This window comes from Candoia aspera, chromosome 3 (genome assembly GCF_035149785.1).
Source record: "Candoia aspera isolate rCanAsp1 chromosome 3, rCanAsp1.hap2, whole genome shotgun sequence".
NCBI classification, from domain to species: Eukaryota; Metazoa; Chordata; class Lepidosauria; order Squamata; family Boidae; genus Candoia; species Candoia aspera.
The window spans coordinates 72,072,762-72,092,324 of record NC_086155.1 but is presented as its reverse complement, the minus strand read 5'-3'; the positions used below and the strand labels follow the sequence as shown (position 1 = coordinate 72,092,324).

Below are 19,563 nucleotides of genomic sequence, written 5' to 3'. Positions count from 1 at the left end.
AAAATCAATCTACTACTTGGGAGACTGATCACTCTCACCAGATATAAATAGAATCAAACTTGATTAAAAGAAAAGTGAAAAGAGAAAAAATCCTTTGTCACTTGGAATATTCACATATAAAACATTTAGTCATAGAGGAGCTAAAAGTAGAGAGTTCCTAAAATCACAAACAGTATCTTAAAAGAACCTCCGTAGAAAAATATACAGGAAAAGCAACTCTGTTATAAAAGGTTCCAATAGATGTTATGAACAGTACACCTTCCTTATTTATTTGTACTCGCACACTAGAGAGCTACAGATGTTAATCTGTCTGGGCCTCATCCTAGAAGCCTCAAGACTTCTCCCCAAGTTTGTCTAACTTTGTATGACAATGGTTATTGTCATGAGCACTGATGGCGAGCAGGAGGGGGCCCCTATCCAGGGTGGAAAACGCATGCGTAGTACTGAGGAGTTAAGCAGCCATTCAAAGAGACACAGATCAGACCCGCCCTAACTCTTGGGGTTTATCTGTCTGGGTTTTTCCCACGCTTCTTCAGTTTGTTAGGATTTTCTGTCTAATGTAGCAGTAATAAAGCACTAGAGACCTATTCCTCGTCTCAGAGTGATTTCTGACTGTTAGGACAGTTATACTCACCACTGGCCGCTAGAAGAACTTGAATATAGGTAGAATAGTGATAACTAGGAGGTCGTACAATGCTTCCTCATGGTCAGTAGTGAATATACCCACTATAAATCAAGAGGTTCCAAATTGCCCAAAAGCGTACAAATTTATTAAGCATGTCTAGTGAAGAGAAAACTCTTGAAACAGATGTTACCCCTTTGCCAATTTATTTCCTGGAATGCCTTCTTCCTGCAAATTCCAGCTTAAATCTGAGGGAAGCTATAAATCCCACTGGTTTCCTCCCTCTCATCTAGCAACTTGATTTTAAAAAGACCAACTGTTCTTCTCTCTAGCATTGTTTGGAGGGGTCTGCTTTTTGCATGCCAAAATCCCGTAAGAGTGAACGTGGGAGTCAGGACTTGCCTGTCTATTCACTACAGATAGGTTAGATTTATATTATACCTTTCATTTAGAAGCTCAAGTCAGCATACATAATTCTGTCAAGTAGGATGGGTTGGAAAGAATGACTGGCCCCAAAACACCCAGTCATCTTCAGTGGCTGAATATGGACCAGAATGAACATGTTGTTGAAACTGAGAAAAAATGATCAATCTCATAATTTAAAGATAAAGCTCATGTAGTTTTAAAAGTAATTCAAGAAAAAAATCAAGAACTAATACTAATTTGCAATTACATAGATTCTGCAATTTTATAAGGGACTCTTCTTGATTATGGCTTTTCTTTTTGTTAGGCCCTCAAAATCGTATGGTATCTTTACTAAACATTATATTTTGATTATCCCTTTTGCTGTTTTTCTCTCTGTCTCTTCCACTCTTGTACATTTGTACATCTTTCCAATCAAAATTTCAACTTCTCCTAGGTATTAAATCACCATTCTAGTATCAATTAAACACTTCAAGGAATAATGTTTATAGAATAAAACTATATTAATCATGCTCAGGATGCAGACATGACACATAGTAAGTAGCCCCAAGGAATACAGAACTGTAATAAAACTTACTTAAAAGCCCTCACAATGATATGGAATGCTGATTAACTCTTGAGAAGAAAGCAGGGAAATAGATTGAATAAATTAAGAAGCTGAATAAAGAAAAGTGATTGAGAGATACAAAAAATATAGGAAAAACTGTCTTGATATTTTTAATTCATTTTGAGAAGATGTTTTTAAATATTTTTATGGAATTTCTAAAACTTTAAAAACTTGTCAGCACAGTACCAACAGAACTGCAAATAATAAATAATATACGTATGCTAGAAAAATCAAAGGATTGCATAACTGCCATTTGTCAACTTATCAAGGATTTTGTCTACCTATTATCAATAATTGTTTATGATGTCTCTTTGCATATTCATATATCCATGCAGAAACCCAAACAAAACAGTTTGTACTCACTTTGCTAAAAGGAAACTCAGAATTAGTTTAGACCAATGTTTCTCAATCTGGGCAATTTTAAGATATGTGGACTTCAGCATGGAGAATTCATGCTGGCTGGAGATTTCTGGGAGTTGAAGTCCACATATCTTAAAATTACCAAGGTTGAGAAACACTGGTTTAGACCCTCATAAGGCATAGTTTTCATAGGAAAGGAAAAGCTAGTATCAGTATCAGATGCCATGTCATGAGTTTTAAAACAATCTCCAAGAGAACTCTGGGAAGGAAAAGATGGGAAATGGCTACCTGCTATAATAGCTAAAAAGGACTTATATAGCATTAGTGGTTGTTGAAGATGAATTTGTGGTTTCAAACCAGAGAAAGGGCATCTATAGATCATCAAGGGGATTAGGCAGTGTTTGTGCTCCTGAAAGTGGGTTGTTTGTGAGTGGTTCAAAGTCCATAAAGTGTTTGAAGGCATAATCTGGGGAAAGAATGTGAAAAGACCAGTATAAGGCATAATCTACACATCACAGAAATCTCTTGGGGGGAGGGTTGAAGATGATGGTAGAAAAGCAAATCAAAGGTTTTGCTTGCCAGAGATTTGCTGCCTAGATGTCAGCCATGGGAGGTAGACCAGACAAGAAGCACACCCAGAAGTACCAGCTCTAACTTACTGCAAGGTTACATTTACAGAATCTTACAAGTCTGAAAGTACATCTCCCCCCTCTCGCCTTTACAGTCCAAGAAACTAGGGAGGCCCCCTTCTGAGACATTTGGCATGCCCTCATTCCTTCTGTGGACTCAGCTGCCTCTTACCTGACTGTTGTCTAGTCTATGACTCTTCCTCCTGTCTCCCAAGGTCATCTCCATATACCATTACACTAGATCCCAGCAACCTGCCAGTTTCTCTGACCAAGAGAAAAAAGACACAATGCCAGTAATATCTGTCAGCCTTTTTTTAACTTAGAAGGGTAAGTAGGGATATGAGAGCCAGAGACTGTGAGTTCCAGTCCTGCCTTAGGCACAAAGCCAGTTGGTTGACTTTGGGCCAGTCGCTCTCTCTCTCAGTCCTAGGAACGAGGCAATGGTAAACCACTTCTGAAAAATTTTGCTAAGACAACCGCACGGACTTGCCCGTGTAATCTCCAGGAGTTAAGACTAACTCAAAGGGACACATATATACACACACACGGAGGGATAGAGCTTGATTAGTGCACACACATGTTAAGCTTGTATCCTATTTGGCACAAATATACTTAGAATTGACTAGAACTGAAAGTTGAGTTCAGAAAAAAAATATAACTCATCAGTTGTATTTTTGAAACGATGTCTTATCTGAAGGACATGGAGAAACTGTTTATGAAGGTATACCAATCAATTACATGGCTCTAATCTTATTTGCAAGGCTTGAGGCTGAAAAAATGAAACTATTTTTGCTCTGCTTTTTCAGATTTCTTTTAATAAAGTGGAAAAGAAAACCCTGGAATGTATTCTTTCAATCAAAAGCATACTGAAAAAGGAAGACCAAACAATAAGGGCAGACAGGGCACACCTGGCTTTTCTCTCTCTCTATAAAACTAGCCCTTTGCTGATTGGTACATCAAAGTGACACAAGTTTAAGATTATACAAGCATATAGTTTCCATTTATTTGTTATAAATAAACCCTTCAGTATGATCACCTGCTTTTTTCTACATTTCAAATGTATTTCATGCACATCATCTTTAGAACCTTTAAGGCCTTTAGAAACTTTTGCATCTTTTACATCAATGGATTTCCCAAGAACAAATCTTTAGCTTCTGCACCTCTCCAACTATATCTGGACTGGGATGCTTAGCAAGATAAGGCTGGTGAGTATTTGAGTAGAAAACTAGCAGGTGAAATAATATAACTAATACTATTCTTGGAAGTTGAAAAAAATATCCTTTTTCAAACCACCTTTTATTGTTGCCAATAAAACCACAAGGACAGGTCTATGAAGTCACCAGATGAGGATCTTCACATTTCCATTCTAGTTTTCCATCTAATACTGCTCCTACATTACTTAGAGACATATCCATAAAGAAATCTGAGATTCATTATTACCATTTAAAGTTAAATAAATTCCTCTGGTGAAAAAATAAACCTTTTTTCCTACCAAGTGATAAAGTAGGTTCACAGTGCTGCAAAACTAATTACATTGTTCATAATTATAATGAACAATAAATAAATTGTTGTATAATTAGGTCTTAAATTTATATAAACTGATCAAAATCAATTATGTAATTCATTAATTTGAATAAGTGATCAACTCATGAATAATCCATCACATTAAATTCCCCTTAATCAAAACTAATCAGCTCCTGAGGTTAGAAATATAATTACAATAATTCAATACTTACTTTATAAATTAAAAGAGCGTGATTAATGTGAAATTCATTTTTTAACACTCATATTAAATATTTCGTTTTTCCAGGGTTTTTTCCCTAAATCTCATCCAAATAATAGAAAAATGTCCTTCTGTTATCATAATATGTTGTGTATTTTAGAGAGAAATGACACAGGGGAAATGTTTAGGTGGCTTGAAACTTAACCTATACCAATTGAAGTGAATATTTGTAGCTCAGGGTTGAACTGTGGAGTCTTTGGTGCTCTCTGAGCCTTGTTGTTTTCTTGCAGACATTTCATTGCCAGACTAGGCAACATCTTCAGTGAGAAACATCTTTGCACTGAAGATGTTGCCTAGTCTGGCAATGAAATGTCTCAAGAAAACAACAAGGCTCAGAGAGCACCAAGGACTCCATTTAACCTATACTCAGAGCAAAAGAAATGTTGCTCTGGACTTAAGTAAAAGTTAATGCTAAGGATGTTCCTATCAGCATCCTTTACCAAGTGGACAGTCATTATTAAGTCCTCTGTAAGTATTAAGTAGGATCACATTAGCTACATTCCTACAGATATCCCTGGCTTTCATTATTCTGTTGTCTGAAGTATGAATTGTGGCACAGTTGGTCATTTGCAGTAAGGATGAGTAATCACCAGGTGGAGTTGCTGGTTTTGCCTGTCCTTGGTGTTCTATCCAGTACCACTGTTTTCCTAAAGATATTGGGGATAAATAGGATCTCTTCAAGGAATTGTCTAACCGCTGTTGTAAAACAGTTATCAAACATATGGATCATCATACCCTGAGAGCCAAACCAACAAACCCAAAACCCTCCTAAATTCATACCCTAATATTACCCAAGAACAACTTCTTCCCTCACCTAAATGTAATAACCAGATACCAACATTTTGCACATTTATTGGTAGAATAAGCTTGATCAGAAAGCTGAACATGTGTAGAATGATAGATGATAGATAGATATTGTTGTTCAGTATATTTATTAATATATTAGAATCATATCACTGATGCAATGTCAGAAAAAAAAAATATTCTAGAAGTTTTTTTTTTAAAGTAATGTGCCCTAAAGAAAGAATCAAAACTATCCCTCTAGGCAGAAATATTTGGAGTTTCCACTGTGAAACATACAGAAGAACAAAGAAAAGATGCTACTTTGTAAAGAAACAATTGTCCATGAAATTAATGATCTGTCAGGCATTGAAGAAATAATGTTGAGCCACAGTTAGTGACACTAATAAGTTGTTCATTATTTAATTTCTCAGACCTTCAAATACACTTCATGACTTTCCCCGTTTCTGGGTATTCCTGGTTGCTTACAATAAAGTACATTCATCTAAAACTGAAGTATAAGAGTGATTTAAAGGGATAATTTCTTAGCATATATAATTAATGTACTGCATGCACTGAATTTGTGGAAAATGCTATGGTAAGATATAGGATTCACAATAAAATGATATATACAAAGTGCAAAGCACAAGTCATCTGCAATTTCCATGTCCTATTTTCACAGGGAGTTATGCTATACCAGATCACAGCATTAATCCATTTAGATTAGCATATTCTATACTACCTTGCAGCAGCTCTCTACAGTTTCAGACCTTGAAACTTCCCCAATCCTAACTGCATAAGTCAGGGTTTGAATTTAAATAATTTCAGGTAAAGCCTGTGATCTTTCATTATATTCTAGCTCTTCTGTTATCATGCCTGAAACACAAAAGAAAATTTTAAAAAATGCCAATTCATGGTCAGAAATATACGTTGCTCTGATACTGCCTAGCAGGATGGACAAAATTTTTCATTGCAGAATGATCCAAAACCAACATGGCCTGTTCCAACCTTGGAATGGGCCATTCTTAGTAATTTGGAAGTGGTCTACCTTAGAACAGCCCATTTCAAAAACAGCCTGTGTTGGATCAGAATGTTCCATGATGGAACATTTTACCTACTCCTACCTTGTCACTTCTGTACTATATTTGGATCAAAGCAGAATAATTTACAGATCAAGACATACATAAAAAATAACTGTGCAGCATATGCCACAAAGCAGTATCAATTGATCTACTGCCAAATGAACACCTACAGTAGCCTTTCACAAAATTATATGCTTCAGATGCAGTGGGAAATGTGTTGAAACTTTCTTCAGTTCAAACACATCTAGAGGACAGTAGGTTGGGGAAGGAAGAAAAAGATTTATATTTTATTTTTATACAGAGGACAGTGCACCACCATCACCATTAATATGCAGGTTATCCAAAGATTTTTTATTTTTCTCCCAGAAGAGGAGAGATACAAGGACCTGGTGATCAGACTATACAAGTAAAGTGCATGATGCAGCATCAAATATTGATGCAGGTTTATTCACCTTCTGAAGCCATTTCTATTGTGTTCTGAATTGTCTGCAATAGACCTGTTAGGAACAGATGTTATATACATATGTTTTACTTTCCTTACAATGAAATATATTGTAAACTACTGGCGGCAGCAGACGTTGTGTTCTCCCTGGAAATGGTGATTTTGGAAAGAAAAAAACTAGGATACCAAGATTTCTAAATTTAGAAGGCAAATGTTTTGTTTAGATGCAGATGTAACAAATTGTTGACAATGAAGAAGGCTGAATTATTTACAGCAACAAGCATTGTGTTTATAAAACTGTTCATATGTTCTAGAAGAAGTATTTCTCCATTGTAGTTCAGGTGCTGATCCCCTTATTCTGAAACTGTTTAGGCAATCTTATTAAATTCTATTTTGTCATAGTAAATAAAGTTTCTGAAATTATAAAAGAATTAGGAAGAGTTTTAAAGATCTCCACTCTAACATTTTTGCCTCTGTAAGATTTGTAGTGTGAATTCTTAGTCATTATCTTAGTTATTATTCAATAGTAAATTATTACAATGTAGAAAACAAGACAGTGTCTTTTAGAGTATATGCTGCATATCTATCATGAGTGTTTTTCTTCATTGTCAGCAATGTGTTACATCTGCATCTAAACAAAACATTTGCCTTCTAAATTTAGAAATCTTGGTATCCTAGTTTTTTTCTTTCCAAAATCACCATTTCCAGGGAGAACACAACATCTGCTGCTGCCAGTAGTTTACAATATATTTCATTGTAAGGAAAGTAAAACATATGTATATAACATCTGTTCCTAACAGGTCTATTGCAGACAATTCAGAACACAATAGAAATGGCTTCAGAAGGTGAATAAACCTGCATCAATATTTGATGCTGCATCATGCACTTTACTTGTATAGTCCGATCACCAGGTCCTTGCATCTTTCCTCTTCTGGGAGAAAAATAAAAAATCTTTGGATAACATGCATATTAATCTGATGGTGGTGCACTGTCCTCTGTATAAAAATAAAATATAAATCTTTTTCTTCCTTCCCCAACCTACTGTCCTCTAGTTGTGTTTGAACTGAAGAAAGTTTCAACACATTTCCCACTGCAAGCTTCGTTATCAAGAGTGTATATAACATGTATCAAATAATCTCTTGTAGAATCATAGATTTCCTTTTCAACTATGCAATTCTGATACCAGTTCAGAGTCAGACACATTCGTACTCAGAGCAGTAAATACTGTGGAAGTCTCCTTCCTTCCTCATATAATAATCAATTAATAATAAAACACGTGGCATCAGAGACCGTGGGAAATTATTATTCTTTTCCCTAGGTACCCAGCTTAATGAAAACCTAATATTCTAGGGCTCTGTCTGGAATTATGACATAGCTACAGAATAGTCAATTGAAACGGGCCATCTGCAAATATATAGTGTGTCCTCCTGACTCACTGAACAGAAAAAAAAAAGTAATGTTTGCAGCGAGGTTAAGACTGATGTACAGTGGCTTAATACAAACTTTGGTAACTGATGTTACTACAGCTGGCAGTTAATGGCAATACTCCAGGTATAAATAACTAGAAACGTATGAACCAAAGCAATGAAAAAGAACTTTAATGATACTATAAGCACCCTCTTAAACAGAATGTTGAGAAACAATCCTTCACAAAGCAGGTTAAAACTGATCCGGTATTCTCTTCACTTCTGCAGCCCTTGAAATGTTAAGAACAAGGATTCCATGAGCCAATAAATGTTCTCCTTCTAATTGACCAAGAGAAGAGTGCGGGAAAAAAAATATTAATCCAATCAGTATTTCACTCTCTGTACAACCACAGACCTTGAAACAACCAAAATCTTTTCATCTCCCACAAAAGGGGGAAAGAAAAGCTATTAGCTCCTCCATTGCTTATCTCTACCCGTATTCACATGTGCATTTATTTGGCTGCTTGCAAAACATAAAATAAGATCTGAGTAGGAGAACTTTTATGGTGTTTTGAATTTGTTGCAGTTAAACGCCTCTTATTAGCTGTGATGATGAAATGATAGCATGTAAGCAGTTGTGTAAGTAGGCACCTTCCTCAGTAGAATGGGGAATGGGAAAGGAGGGAAGACACATTTTAAACAATGCTTGCACAGTTACTATAAGCACCCTGAGGAAGCTATACAGGGCATGGGTGTGGGGGACAGTAAGGGAAATCTGACTCCTGCAGCCAAGCAATGGAACAAGACAAGAGTTTCAACCATTGGCAAAACAGACCTTCAATGTGTTCTGCAGAGCTGCAGCATTGCAAAAAATCAAAAGAGCTTTGATCAAACTTGAAATAAAACAGAACCACAAATAAATTGATTTAGCCATCAAGATGAAAAACAAGTCCAGAGCAGCTTCTGAAATGCTGCAAAACTTTCCATCAGACGTGCCAACAATTGTATCTAATTAGCCTTTCTTGCTGGAGGATTTCCTTAATCAGTACAATTAGGGTAACAATAGTTCTTCCTTTTCCTATATGCCCGCCACCCACCCACCCTCAACATAGGTATCAGAAGATTCAAGGATACTACAATAATTTCTAAGTCATTTCAATGGCTTCAGCTATATTCCTGGCAATTTATTTCTGTGGATACTTCCCTAGGACTCCAATGAGTGTCTAATGGATTACATGTATTAGTACGGCCAACAAAAATAATATAATGTGGGGTGGGGGGAGAGAAAGAGAGATAAATGGGGACCAAAATCCTTTTCAGATATTATAAAATCCACAGGGCTCACTACAGGAAGGTGTCATCCCTGATGACACTGCTTGAACAGCATCTCTCTTGGAGCCCTTCACACATTCAGCATTATCAGGAGCTTGCTGACATGGATAACAATACATGTACAGTCATATGTGCAAGTCCCTTTTTCCTGCAGACATTTGGTCTAAAGGAGTAACTGTCTCAAGGTGCAAGAGACTGTGAGGAGACTGGGAAAGTAACAGAACAAATGTTGAACATAAATAACCAAGAGATATGGAAGCAGTTTGGTCCAAAAGATTCAAATTGGTCAAAGATAATCCACAATGAAATAATAAATAAATGAGAGCTGGAAATTCTATTGTGGCTTCTAGTACTTTCTAATCATGACATTAAGAATACCTTATAGAAGTCTGTGTAATTCTTTTTCCGTACTTGCTATGAGGGGCCTGACACTAGCAGGTGGTTGTCATTTGAGCAGTATTTACAGTGCATGAAGCACTCCAGGGCTTAATTATTCAAACTACAGATGTCACTCTCAGGTACAGATAGATCTTAGGCATGAGGGCCTTTATGGTCAATGGGAATTAGTAGAATAAAATGGTTATATTCAAAAGCTACATGTTACAATCATATTTGCCTCATTTTCAGAAAATACAGTAAAACGTGAACAACCCACTGCTGTCATGTTAAGCATGCAGAACTATCTTAAGGCTAATAATAGGTTAAATAACCATCAATGACTGAGGAGTGAAGTGGAATGTTCACACAATTTACTGTGTAAACTATACCAACTAGAACTTTCTCCCAAAGACCTAGGGAAAGACTTTCTTAAATCTAGTTCTAACATTAACATGAGATCTCAGGGATTAAATCTTATTTGGATATGCTTTATTTCTAAGCCATGGCTTAAATAATACATAATAAGTATCTCACATGCCCCTAAAAAAGTTCTGGATAAGAAAGTTGGTTGGGTTAGACCATGGGAAAAAGTCTTTTGGCATTTACAGCTCCTAAATACACAGTGACAAAATATTTCATGGACTAGTACAAATGCTTTATTACTTTTTGTCAGTAATATTTAAAAAATAGTAATGCTTTATAGCACCTTTTAAGAACATTTAAATATATTAAATTCACATTTCACAAGCCCATTCTATTGTTTACTCAGAAATAAATTTGATTTATAGTAGTTCAAATGTGTCCTTTTAATAGTTGTGAAAGGGTACAGTATAAATAATCATATAGATAAATTCACACCCAAGTAAGGATCCATATAATTACAAGTTTAGATATCTTTAATTCTTCCTGAATTAAATGTGAGAAATTGTACAAATAGAAGCCAAACTATTAATAGGAGATAAATAGCCACTGTACACTCAGGTGGTCAAATGATAATGTTAATACACTGCATTATCTTGAAAAACATGAGGATCTTTGATGCCAGTTTCTAACAAATTATAAAATTAGGTAAGTCATTATTCTGAAAAAATCATTTGTCATATTCAGTTACAGTTATGCCAATTTTGGGATACAGGTTATTGACAATTATAGGTTACACAGCTCCAATATCATCTAAAAAAAAGGAAGACACAAAAAGAAAAAGCTGATTCCTGAATAGAGAACAATTTCCCTACCCACTATTTCTCCATTTCAAACCAATCCTGCTACTTTGCTTTTTATCAGATGCATGACCAATCAAAGCAGCTCCTCTAAGTATAACAGATGGATCAAAAATTAGGAGCTTTATTAAGAAGTCAGGTAAACACTTCCTCCTTTGGGTGAATATGTAAATCAAGAGCTGCTTGTTTATAGAAACAAAGAAGCAGTGATAGTATTGAACGTGCCATCACAAGGACCAGCTCTAATTCAAATAATAGCAAAACTACATAAATTCTAACTGCAACACATATTTCAGGCTCACCATGATTTAGGAAACAAAAACGTGACAATACTGCCTTGTTCTTGTTATTAGCATGTGTCAAAATTATATACCTTACAAGAAATGTCATTAAACAGATTTTTTCTCTGAATCCCAGTGATTTTTTAAAAATTTGACATATCCATTCATAATGTAATTCTATTAATTTATAAATTTTATAATTCTTTTATAAGATCTTATTCCCATTATTAGTATAGTTGATCATTTTGCTGGATAATGTTCCAAGTATACATAAAATTGATGTTCATCTTTATACATTGGAATACAGTTTGTATTATAATGCTTCATCTCTGACTAAGAAATATTTTGGACTTATTTGCTTTCCCCAATTCCAAGTACATGTTACAGAGTTCGTGAGATTACTATCACCAAAGAAGCTCACACAAGTCATATCCTTGTTTTGGCTATAGTACATTCAAATCTTATACTGCCACCTGGATTTGATGGTGACCATTGAACCACAACATTATGTGTTGCTTTTTATCATGTTATTAGAGTTTTATCCTGTATACAAGCAGGCCAGTGCTTATATACACCCTTTGATTCTATAGGTACACTGTGTCATCAGTCAGTGTAACATTTACAGGTAGGGCATAATTAGTGCGAGTTCAAATAACGAGATATTCAATTTAGTGCAGATTTTAAATTGATATGAGGTAGCGTTTAATGAGACCCAAAGTTCAGTTAATGTGAAGCTAGTGCATGCGCAATTGAGGCTAGCGCATGTACAGTTGTGATTGGGTTATTAGATGCTAATCTTTGTGTGTGTAAAATTGAGAAAAGGAAGAGTCCATCAGAGGAAAACAGTAGAAATTTATTACATTAGAGAAAAAAAATGATGTAATTGAATGTAGTCATAGCAACGCTATAATAGGACAAGATGTTGGAATGCCTGAATCTACAGTATAACTTTTTTGTTTTAATTTTGCTTTCTATAACTACTTTGTGACTTAGTTAACCATAAGTTAAAATTATACGTATATTCTTTTTATTCTTTACTGTAATATTTCATTAATATACACATACAAATATATGTTTAAAAATTTTCATTGCCTATTTCCATCAAGCTGGAAGCAATTAACATATTTTCCATAGAAATATCACTTCGAATAGTGATAACCATTTTGTGGGATTCATTAACTGTACTAACTGAGACCTACCTGTAACTGCAGTAATATTTTAAGCTGGCATGAAAATAATGTCAATTCTACTGAAGGGATTGTGTGACCTTTTCCAGTATGTTCCCATCAGACAAGTGAAAATAATTCCAAATTAGAGATCTGAATCGCAGAGACCCATATAGATATTCACCTAGTTTTAAATCTACACAATGAAGTTTTTAACTTCATTTTTTTTAATCAAAATATTTTTCAAACCAGCACATTCAATAGTCCACAAACTGTCAATTCAAGAATATTCAGTGCCTTTATTTTTAAAAAAATGTTGCCCTATTAACACAATTCTCAGACATATGTAAAGTATTTGGAACTTGCATTTTCAATGAATTAGAAATGACTTTTTAGCAAACTCTTTAACCAAACTTGAGTTTATGAAGACATATAGTACGTGTCCTGCAAAAGTAACACACATACTTTTTTTCTTGTCATTTCCTGAAACTATGTCTACAAACGGCACAGACCAAATGTAAGTTTTGTAAGGACAAACCTATGTCTCTGTTCAATGAGCCGTATGATGGTGATGATAGCAATAATGCCTCCACTTTAGGGAGAAATACTTTATGTATCATCTCAGTAAGGAACATATTGCAGAGTTAACTTTAAGTATTCTCTTCTGTGAATGCCTATATTAGGATGCTACAGCTTAGTAATAATATCAGCTGTACACCAGATAAATGCATATTCACATGGTCTCACCTACAGTATATCCATGTTGACACCTTATTTGTACAAATGTTGCAGTTATTAATCTTACTCCTACATCTTTTCCTCCCTTCAAGTAATTTCTCTGTCAGAATGTTTTTCAAGAGCAGCAATCATGTGCATATTGAAAAGATGGTCTTCCTTCTTCCTCTATGGGCTTATTGAAGCAAAATTCTAGCAGTCTTTTCATCCATAAGAAGATAATGCAAGTGAACTACCAAGAAGCAGCAATTGTAGATATCTGAAACACTTTCTACAGTTAACAGGTTATCCCAATAGCACCCAGCCAATATGGGATGAGCAGGGAGCCTTTTCAACTTGCCCTGCATGTGAGCAGCAATGTTGTAGGAAGAGAATCATCTTAACTAAATTGCAGTCTTCCTCTATTAGACACACTTCTTGTTCATCCACCCAACAGGTATATTCAAGGTACAATACCACCACAATGCCACTCTTTGGAGAAGGGATGCCTAGCACAATCACAAGATACCTTAGTTTCAGAATACATGATTAAGGCCTGTTCTAATTCAAGCTGGAAAGAAAAAAGAAAAGGATACCCCTTTCTTCTGAAAGATACAGAGCAAATATTCAGCCATTACTGTTTTATCCACTTTAATACTTTTCTTAAGGCACACTTGGCATGGAGGTAGTTATACTGATTTTCTTCGAGCTAACATTCTGATTTCTAAAAAAAAAAAACACCATCTGCATTTGTAATGTATGTGGGACAGACATTCTAAAGTAGTTCTTTGGGGGTGGCAATTTTATAATTAAATACAATTCCTAATTATGTTCATAGGAACTTGGCAACTATATTACTATTGATTATTAAAAATAAAAACAAGAAAACTTATCCTATTTCTTTCTAATGTTTAAAGCTGTCCTATCATTATCTCATATAACTTTGTTCAGCTTTTATAAATACTTCCTATTTATTAATTTGCCTCTCTTGATTAATTTGTAAAAGCTGATTGACCACAATGCAATTGGCTCTTTCTATGAATGGAAATCTCTTTGAAATTTGCATCAGAATGGAAGGAGAGAGTTTGTGACTCATTACTAACCAGAGCTAACAGACTGACAGTATATTTTTTGTCCATGAAGAATCAAAAATATATTTCATATGACAAATTCACAATAAACTGGCACCACCTAGTATTTGAATACAGCTTCAAGTGTGGAAAGTTTTTATGCCAGCAGGCAGCTGAGATAGATAATTCTATATTAGGAATACTATAAAAATGTAAGCTATCCAGTAGATGAGCCCTTATATAAAGTGTGTTACTGAATTTTGTTTTAAAATGTTTACTATATATCAGAATGAGGTTATGTTTTTAAATTTGTTTGCTTTTTCTAAATATTTTATTATCATTTACACTCATTCATTCTTGTCTGCTTACTATAGTTTAAAATAAATACCCCAATGAATACTTTTCCAAAACATATAAACCACGACTTGAAATGAGAATTGCTCAGAAAAAAAGCAGTACAATATTCAGCAAAGAACAAATTATGTTCTTGGAACATTTCTGTTTACTACAATACACAGGCACTTACTTTGGCAGCGTTTTCAAGTGATTCTCTCGTAATTCCAGTATTCGTAATTTAACAAGTCTGGAAGTAATAAAGATTAAAAAAAAATTTAAATTAGAAATTCATTAATTGCTAGGGAGTTCATTGTTCCAATGCCGATGATGCAAGCTATATATGTGCATAGAATTATTCCTGTGCACCTGCAAACTCTCTAATGACAATCATAACTATATGTCTGTAGCTGAAATTAACAGGTTTCAATTAATTTCTGATTACATCTACAAAGGAAATATGCTGAATCTTCATAATCAGCAGATATTTCTAGCTCTAAAATGTTAGCTAACTTAGGTGGCATTAATCAGCTGTGATTGCTGGCAGTATTCTTCAGGAAATCTTGAGCCACATGAGAGCAATTATTGAGGAAAAAAGGACAAAAGGCTTCAATAAATGAATGTTGCCATCGATTACTACTTTTAAGGTTTACTCAAGTCATAGCAAATGCAAAACACCCTGAGCGTGATTCAGCGTGTATATATTTATTTTGATTTTCTGTAGCACTAACAAAAATGAATTAATCATGTTTTTGTAAGTTAATTGGTAAAGAGAAAACTTAAGAAGAAAAAGCATCCTATGGGAGATAAAGGAAAAGAATGTTCTGAAAATCTCAAATCTTTGACAGCGATAGCAAGCTATTAGCCATGTAATCTCTAATGCCTCTAGAGAGAATAAAACATGTAATGTTTTCAAACATCTCTCAGGATGATTGACTAAGATCTATATAAACATAAGGTATATAAAATGCCTGAAGTACAATGCAATAGGGCAATCTGCAGGGCAAGCAAGCTATTGGAAAAGCTATCAGAAGCCTCAGATAAATTATTAATTGCTATTCTTAACATACATATATTTTAAATAAAGATTCCCCTGATATCTTTTTTTCCTCCTATAATTTAGAAATTTATATTTTATCTGAAAATACATTAGAATCGTATTATGGGACATCCCTTCTTATTTACAGGAAATAATTTATATTTTTGTGGGAATATATATTTAGCACAACACACCATGTATTCTAATTTTGCTGTTTGAAGACTAAAAGATACATTAAAATAATGGAATTACAGGATCCACAATAGTAATAATAATGTGTCTAAAAGCTATATAGATGCTTTTACCTAAAAACACATGATCAACTGATCATATTGAAAGAATGTAAAATTATAATATACTGAAAAGGGAAATTATATGTACTACCTTTGGTCATAGTAGAAGCCAGGTAAATACGCATCCATGCACTAAAGAAAAACGTAAGTGTGAGCAAACTGCACTTTGACGTTCCTTATTTTTCCTGAAACAGGCAAGATGAAATTGGAGAATCTCAACTGCAGTTAAGATCAATGAGCTACAGGAGATATCTAGAGCTCATTCATTATTTCTATGTGCAGTTCTTCACGTTGCTCATTAAAGCTGAATCCGGGAAATCTAATACATGACTCACTCATGTTTCTGCTTGCTTTTCCTGTTTTTCTGTATATCATCTGACATGACCTATCCTCATACAAATAATTGGATACATGATATTGCATGTATTGGAAACACAATTATTATGGAATGATCTGTAACAACTAGATGACAAATCCTTAAGGCTATATTTATACCTTTTCCAATCAAGTGGTCCCAATGACTGGGCGAAGATGCCCAGTTTTAGACTTACCAATCTATTTAATGAAACAACTATATTGTCTCAAGGGACAGTTTGCAAACTGTAACTTTAAAACAGCTTCAGACTGTGATTGAAGATCCTGGTTAGTAAGATGTTATTTCAAATATATTGGCTAAGCCAGATATAAGCATTAAAGAAGAGAACAGAGAGAAGGCACACAGTCTTGCTGTTTGTCTCCAGCTTCAAATTATGGTAACTAAGATCTGAAATAGGTCAATGTAACTGACTCAGTTCTAATACAGGACATTTTACAGAAAATATTTCTTTTCAAACTGCAGACAGAATTATTGAGGCTAAGAAGTACTGGGAGTTGGTGGATTTCAGGGCCAGTTAATTCAGATCACTTTGTCAAGAAGGTAAGATAAGGAAAGTAGGAGTAGGAATCGGTAAAAAGACTCATTACTGTTGTCAAGCTCAAGTTTTAAATGTTATTTATATAAGCAGGAACAGAGATTCAGCATTTCATGACCAGCTTTTTCCTACTTGCTATCTTGACAAAAGGCCATTGTTCTAAGGGTATTCAAATGTCTTTAGAAGAAAATTTAAGCAAGGCTGAATGAGTGCACAGTGTTTACAGTACTGTATAGGTATGAGTAAATCACAACAACGAATGTCTTCCAATAGTTACAAATACAGCTATGTTTGCTGTAACACACATACTTTTGATTATCCTACACATTTTAAACATATATATATTCCTTTCCTGGTAGAAGGGCAAAACCTTAATATGCAGCAACTTAAGAAGATTATGGGTTAAAAGTAGAGGCAACACAACATGATTCTGGCTTGCACACACCTCTTCCCTTTGTAAGCTCTTAATTACTTTCTGGTATAGAGCAAGTCACAGTTCTCCTGTTTAGTATAATGGCAAACAATATGCATGTTTGCATAATAAGTTAAACCAGCCCAGGTGATTAACAGGAACATCCACATAACTTTTTATCTCTATTCCATGAAGGGTTTTTTTGTTTTTAACAAGATCATTTTTCCTCTATTGTTAAGTACACCATATGACTGCGGAACAGCCTCTCCTTGAAATTTGAAATCAAGAAATAACAAGGATCTCAACATAGTTTATATTCATCAGAAACTGATTCTGTTTGTACGACATACTTAATCACAGAGGTACTTGAAATAAGCAACAGCCACTGATAATCTTAATTATGTTGTCTCATGTAATAGTAGGAGATAGAAATTGAGTGTTCATGTTACTCTCCGTAACTCTTCCTATCCTGTGAGATAAAAGTAATTATATAGCTATTTTTGGGGGGAAGGAATTAGGAGATAGTACTCATGTGCACATTATTTGCTCTGCCATCGAGATTTGACCATAATTTGTAGGACAGTGAAAACCAGTTTAGATATAATAGCAGATTATGATTTGCTATAACTCAAAAGAAAATTAAATAGAAATGCAAACATAAGAAGGAATATGCAAGCAAAGGACTTGTTCCTATATTGCTGAACCATTAAATATGAGCTTTTATTTGTGATGCTTGTAAATTCCCAATATCTTTGCTTCATTTTAGATGATTATCAGCATTTCTGGCTTCTAACACTAGATATAAAGTTCTTATATATATATCATCAAAATATGCTGTCCAGAACAGTAATAATTGCTGATATAATAGTTGTAAAATACATATCTGACAAATTAATTAGTAGATTTCTAGAAAGGAGAATAAATGAATTAAAATAAATATTAATTTATTGGGTCAACATTGGAAAAGAGTCACTTTGTTGACAATATCAGACTGGGAAACCAAACTCGGGGAATATACAGGAATGGCAAGATTAACAGTATATATTCAGAACTGAAGTTTGGTAAATTTAAGAATGATGGCTCTCCTATACATTATACACACATTCAGACACTAAATTTTTAAGATGGAAATAACTGATGTAAAAATAATGATTAGAAACAATTTTGATATTATAAATATAGTTGAGTACAATTGAGGAGAATTTAAAACCATGTAATTTCCCAATTGTTTTAATTTATTTTTCTCTTTTAATAAAAACAAAATCTTTAATTTTTTTTTAATTTCCTCTTTCCCTTTTTTCCACTTGCTTTGTCCTTTACATGATTATGTGCATCTACCCTTGGGACAATGACTAATAGTGATTATATCAATATTAATATTAATATTATTTTCAAAGTTTTATACGGATTTCTAATTCTTAAAATGGCTTAATTAACTTAGTTCTATACATTTAATTAATTAATTTTTACATATGATAATTGTAAATTCTTTATTTACTGATATTTTATTCTTTCTTTATGTCTCTATCTTTTTTCTTTTATGCAGCTATTTATTCTGCTCCTTTAAATATTTAAATAAATAAATTCTAAGATTAAAAAAATCAATCTACTCCTCAAAATAAAAAAATTAAAATAAAACTTCTCAGAAACAGCTACACTTAGATGCCAATTATTAAATGTTTGCATTAATAAAAAGTACAAATTATTTCATAGTCACTACCACTACCATCTTGCTGTGTAATGTCACATCATTACTATCAGTAGTAGTAGTAGTAGTAGTAGTAGTATATTTTAAGGAAAAGGAAATTAAAATCAAGCAAAAATGTAGTTAGTCACTCTGGAGTCCAAAGCTGAGTAGAGATCTGAACTGGTCTCTCTGATCCAGCCCAAACGTCCATTATGTGAATTATGATGATATAATTTTATTGCTGATCTTCTACATATCTGAATTGTCACATTCATTTTTTAAAAATATATTCTATATTCATCTTCATTACTTCTGTATCTACCTCCTCATTGTTAATTATGGAGGAAATTGATTATGGTTGTACTTCTATGGACCTCTTTTCTTGCAAAAGTACTTCCATCTCCTCTCAGCTGTAACCACTATATACTCTCAGATTTTACACAAAAGAACTGGCTTATTCTCTGGAACACCCTGAAGGCACATGAATACAGCTAGGAAGAGGGGAACAGACCATCCCTCTATTTCCACTGACATAAAGAGTTCTATCAGCAGAAACATTCCATCAGATTTTACCTTACATCGTTTTTTTGGCA

General features: G+C 34.1%; 1 protein-coding gene across 4 annotated transcripts in view; it reads right to left on the bottom strand.

The window, feature by feature from the left end:
• LRRC7 (leucine rich repeat containing 7) overlaps nucleotides 1–19,563 on the bottom strand; it is a 127,593-nt gene that overhangs the window by 85,438 nt on the left and 22,592 nt on the right. For all 4 annotated transcript variants that reach the window (XM_063298106.1, XM_063298107.1, XM_063298108.1 and 1 more), the window contains exon 5: nucleotides 14,822–14,878. In XM_063298106.1, the coding sequence (XP_063154176.1) occupies nucleotides 14,822–14,878 (57 nt within the window). The remainder of the gene's footprint in view (nucleotides 1–14,821; nucleotides 14,879–19,563) is intronic.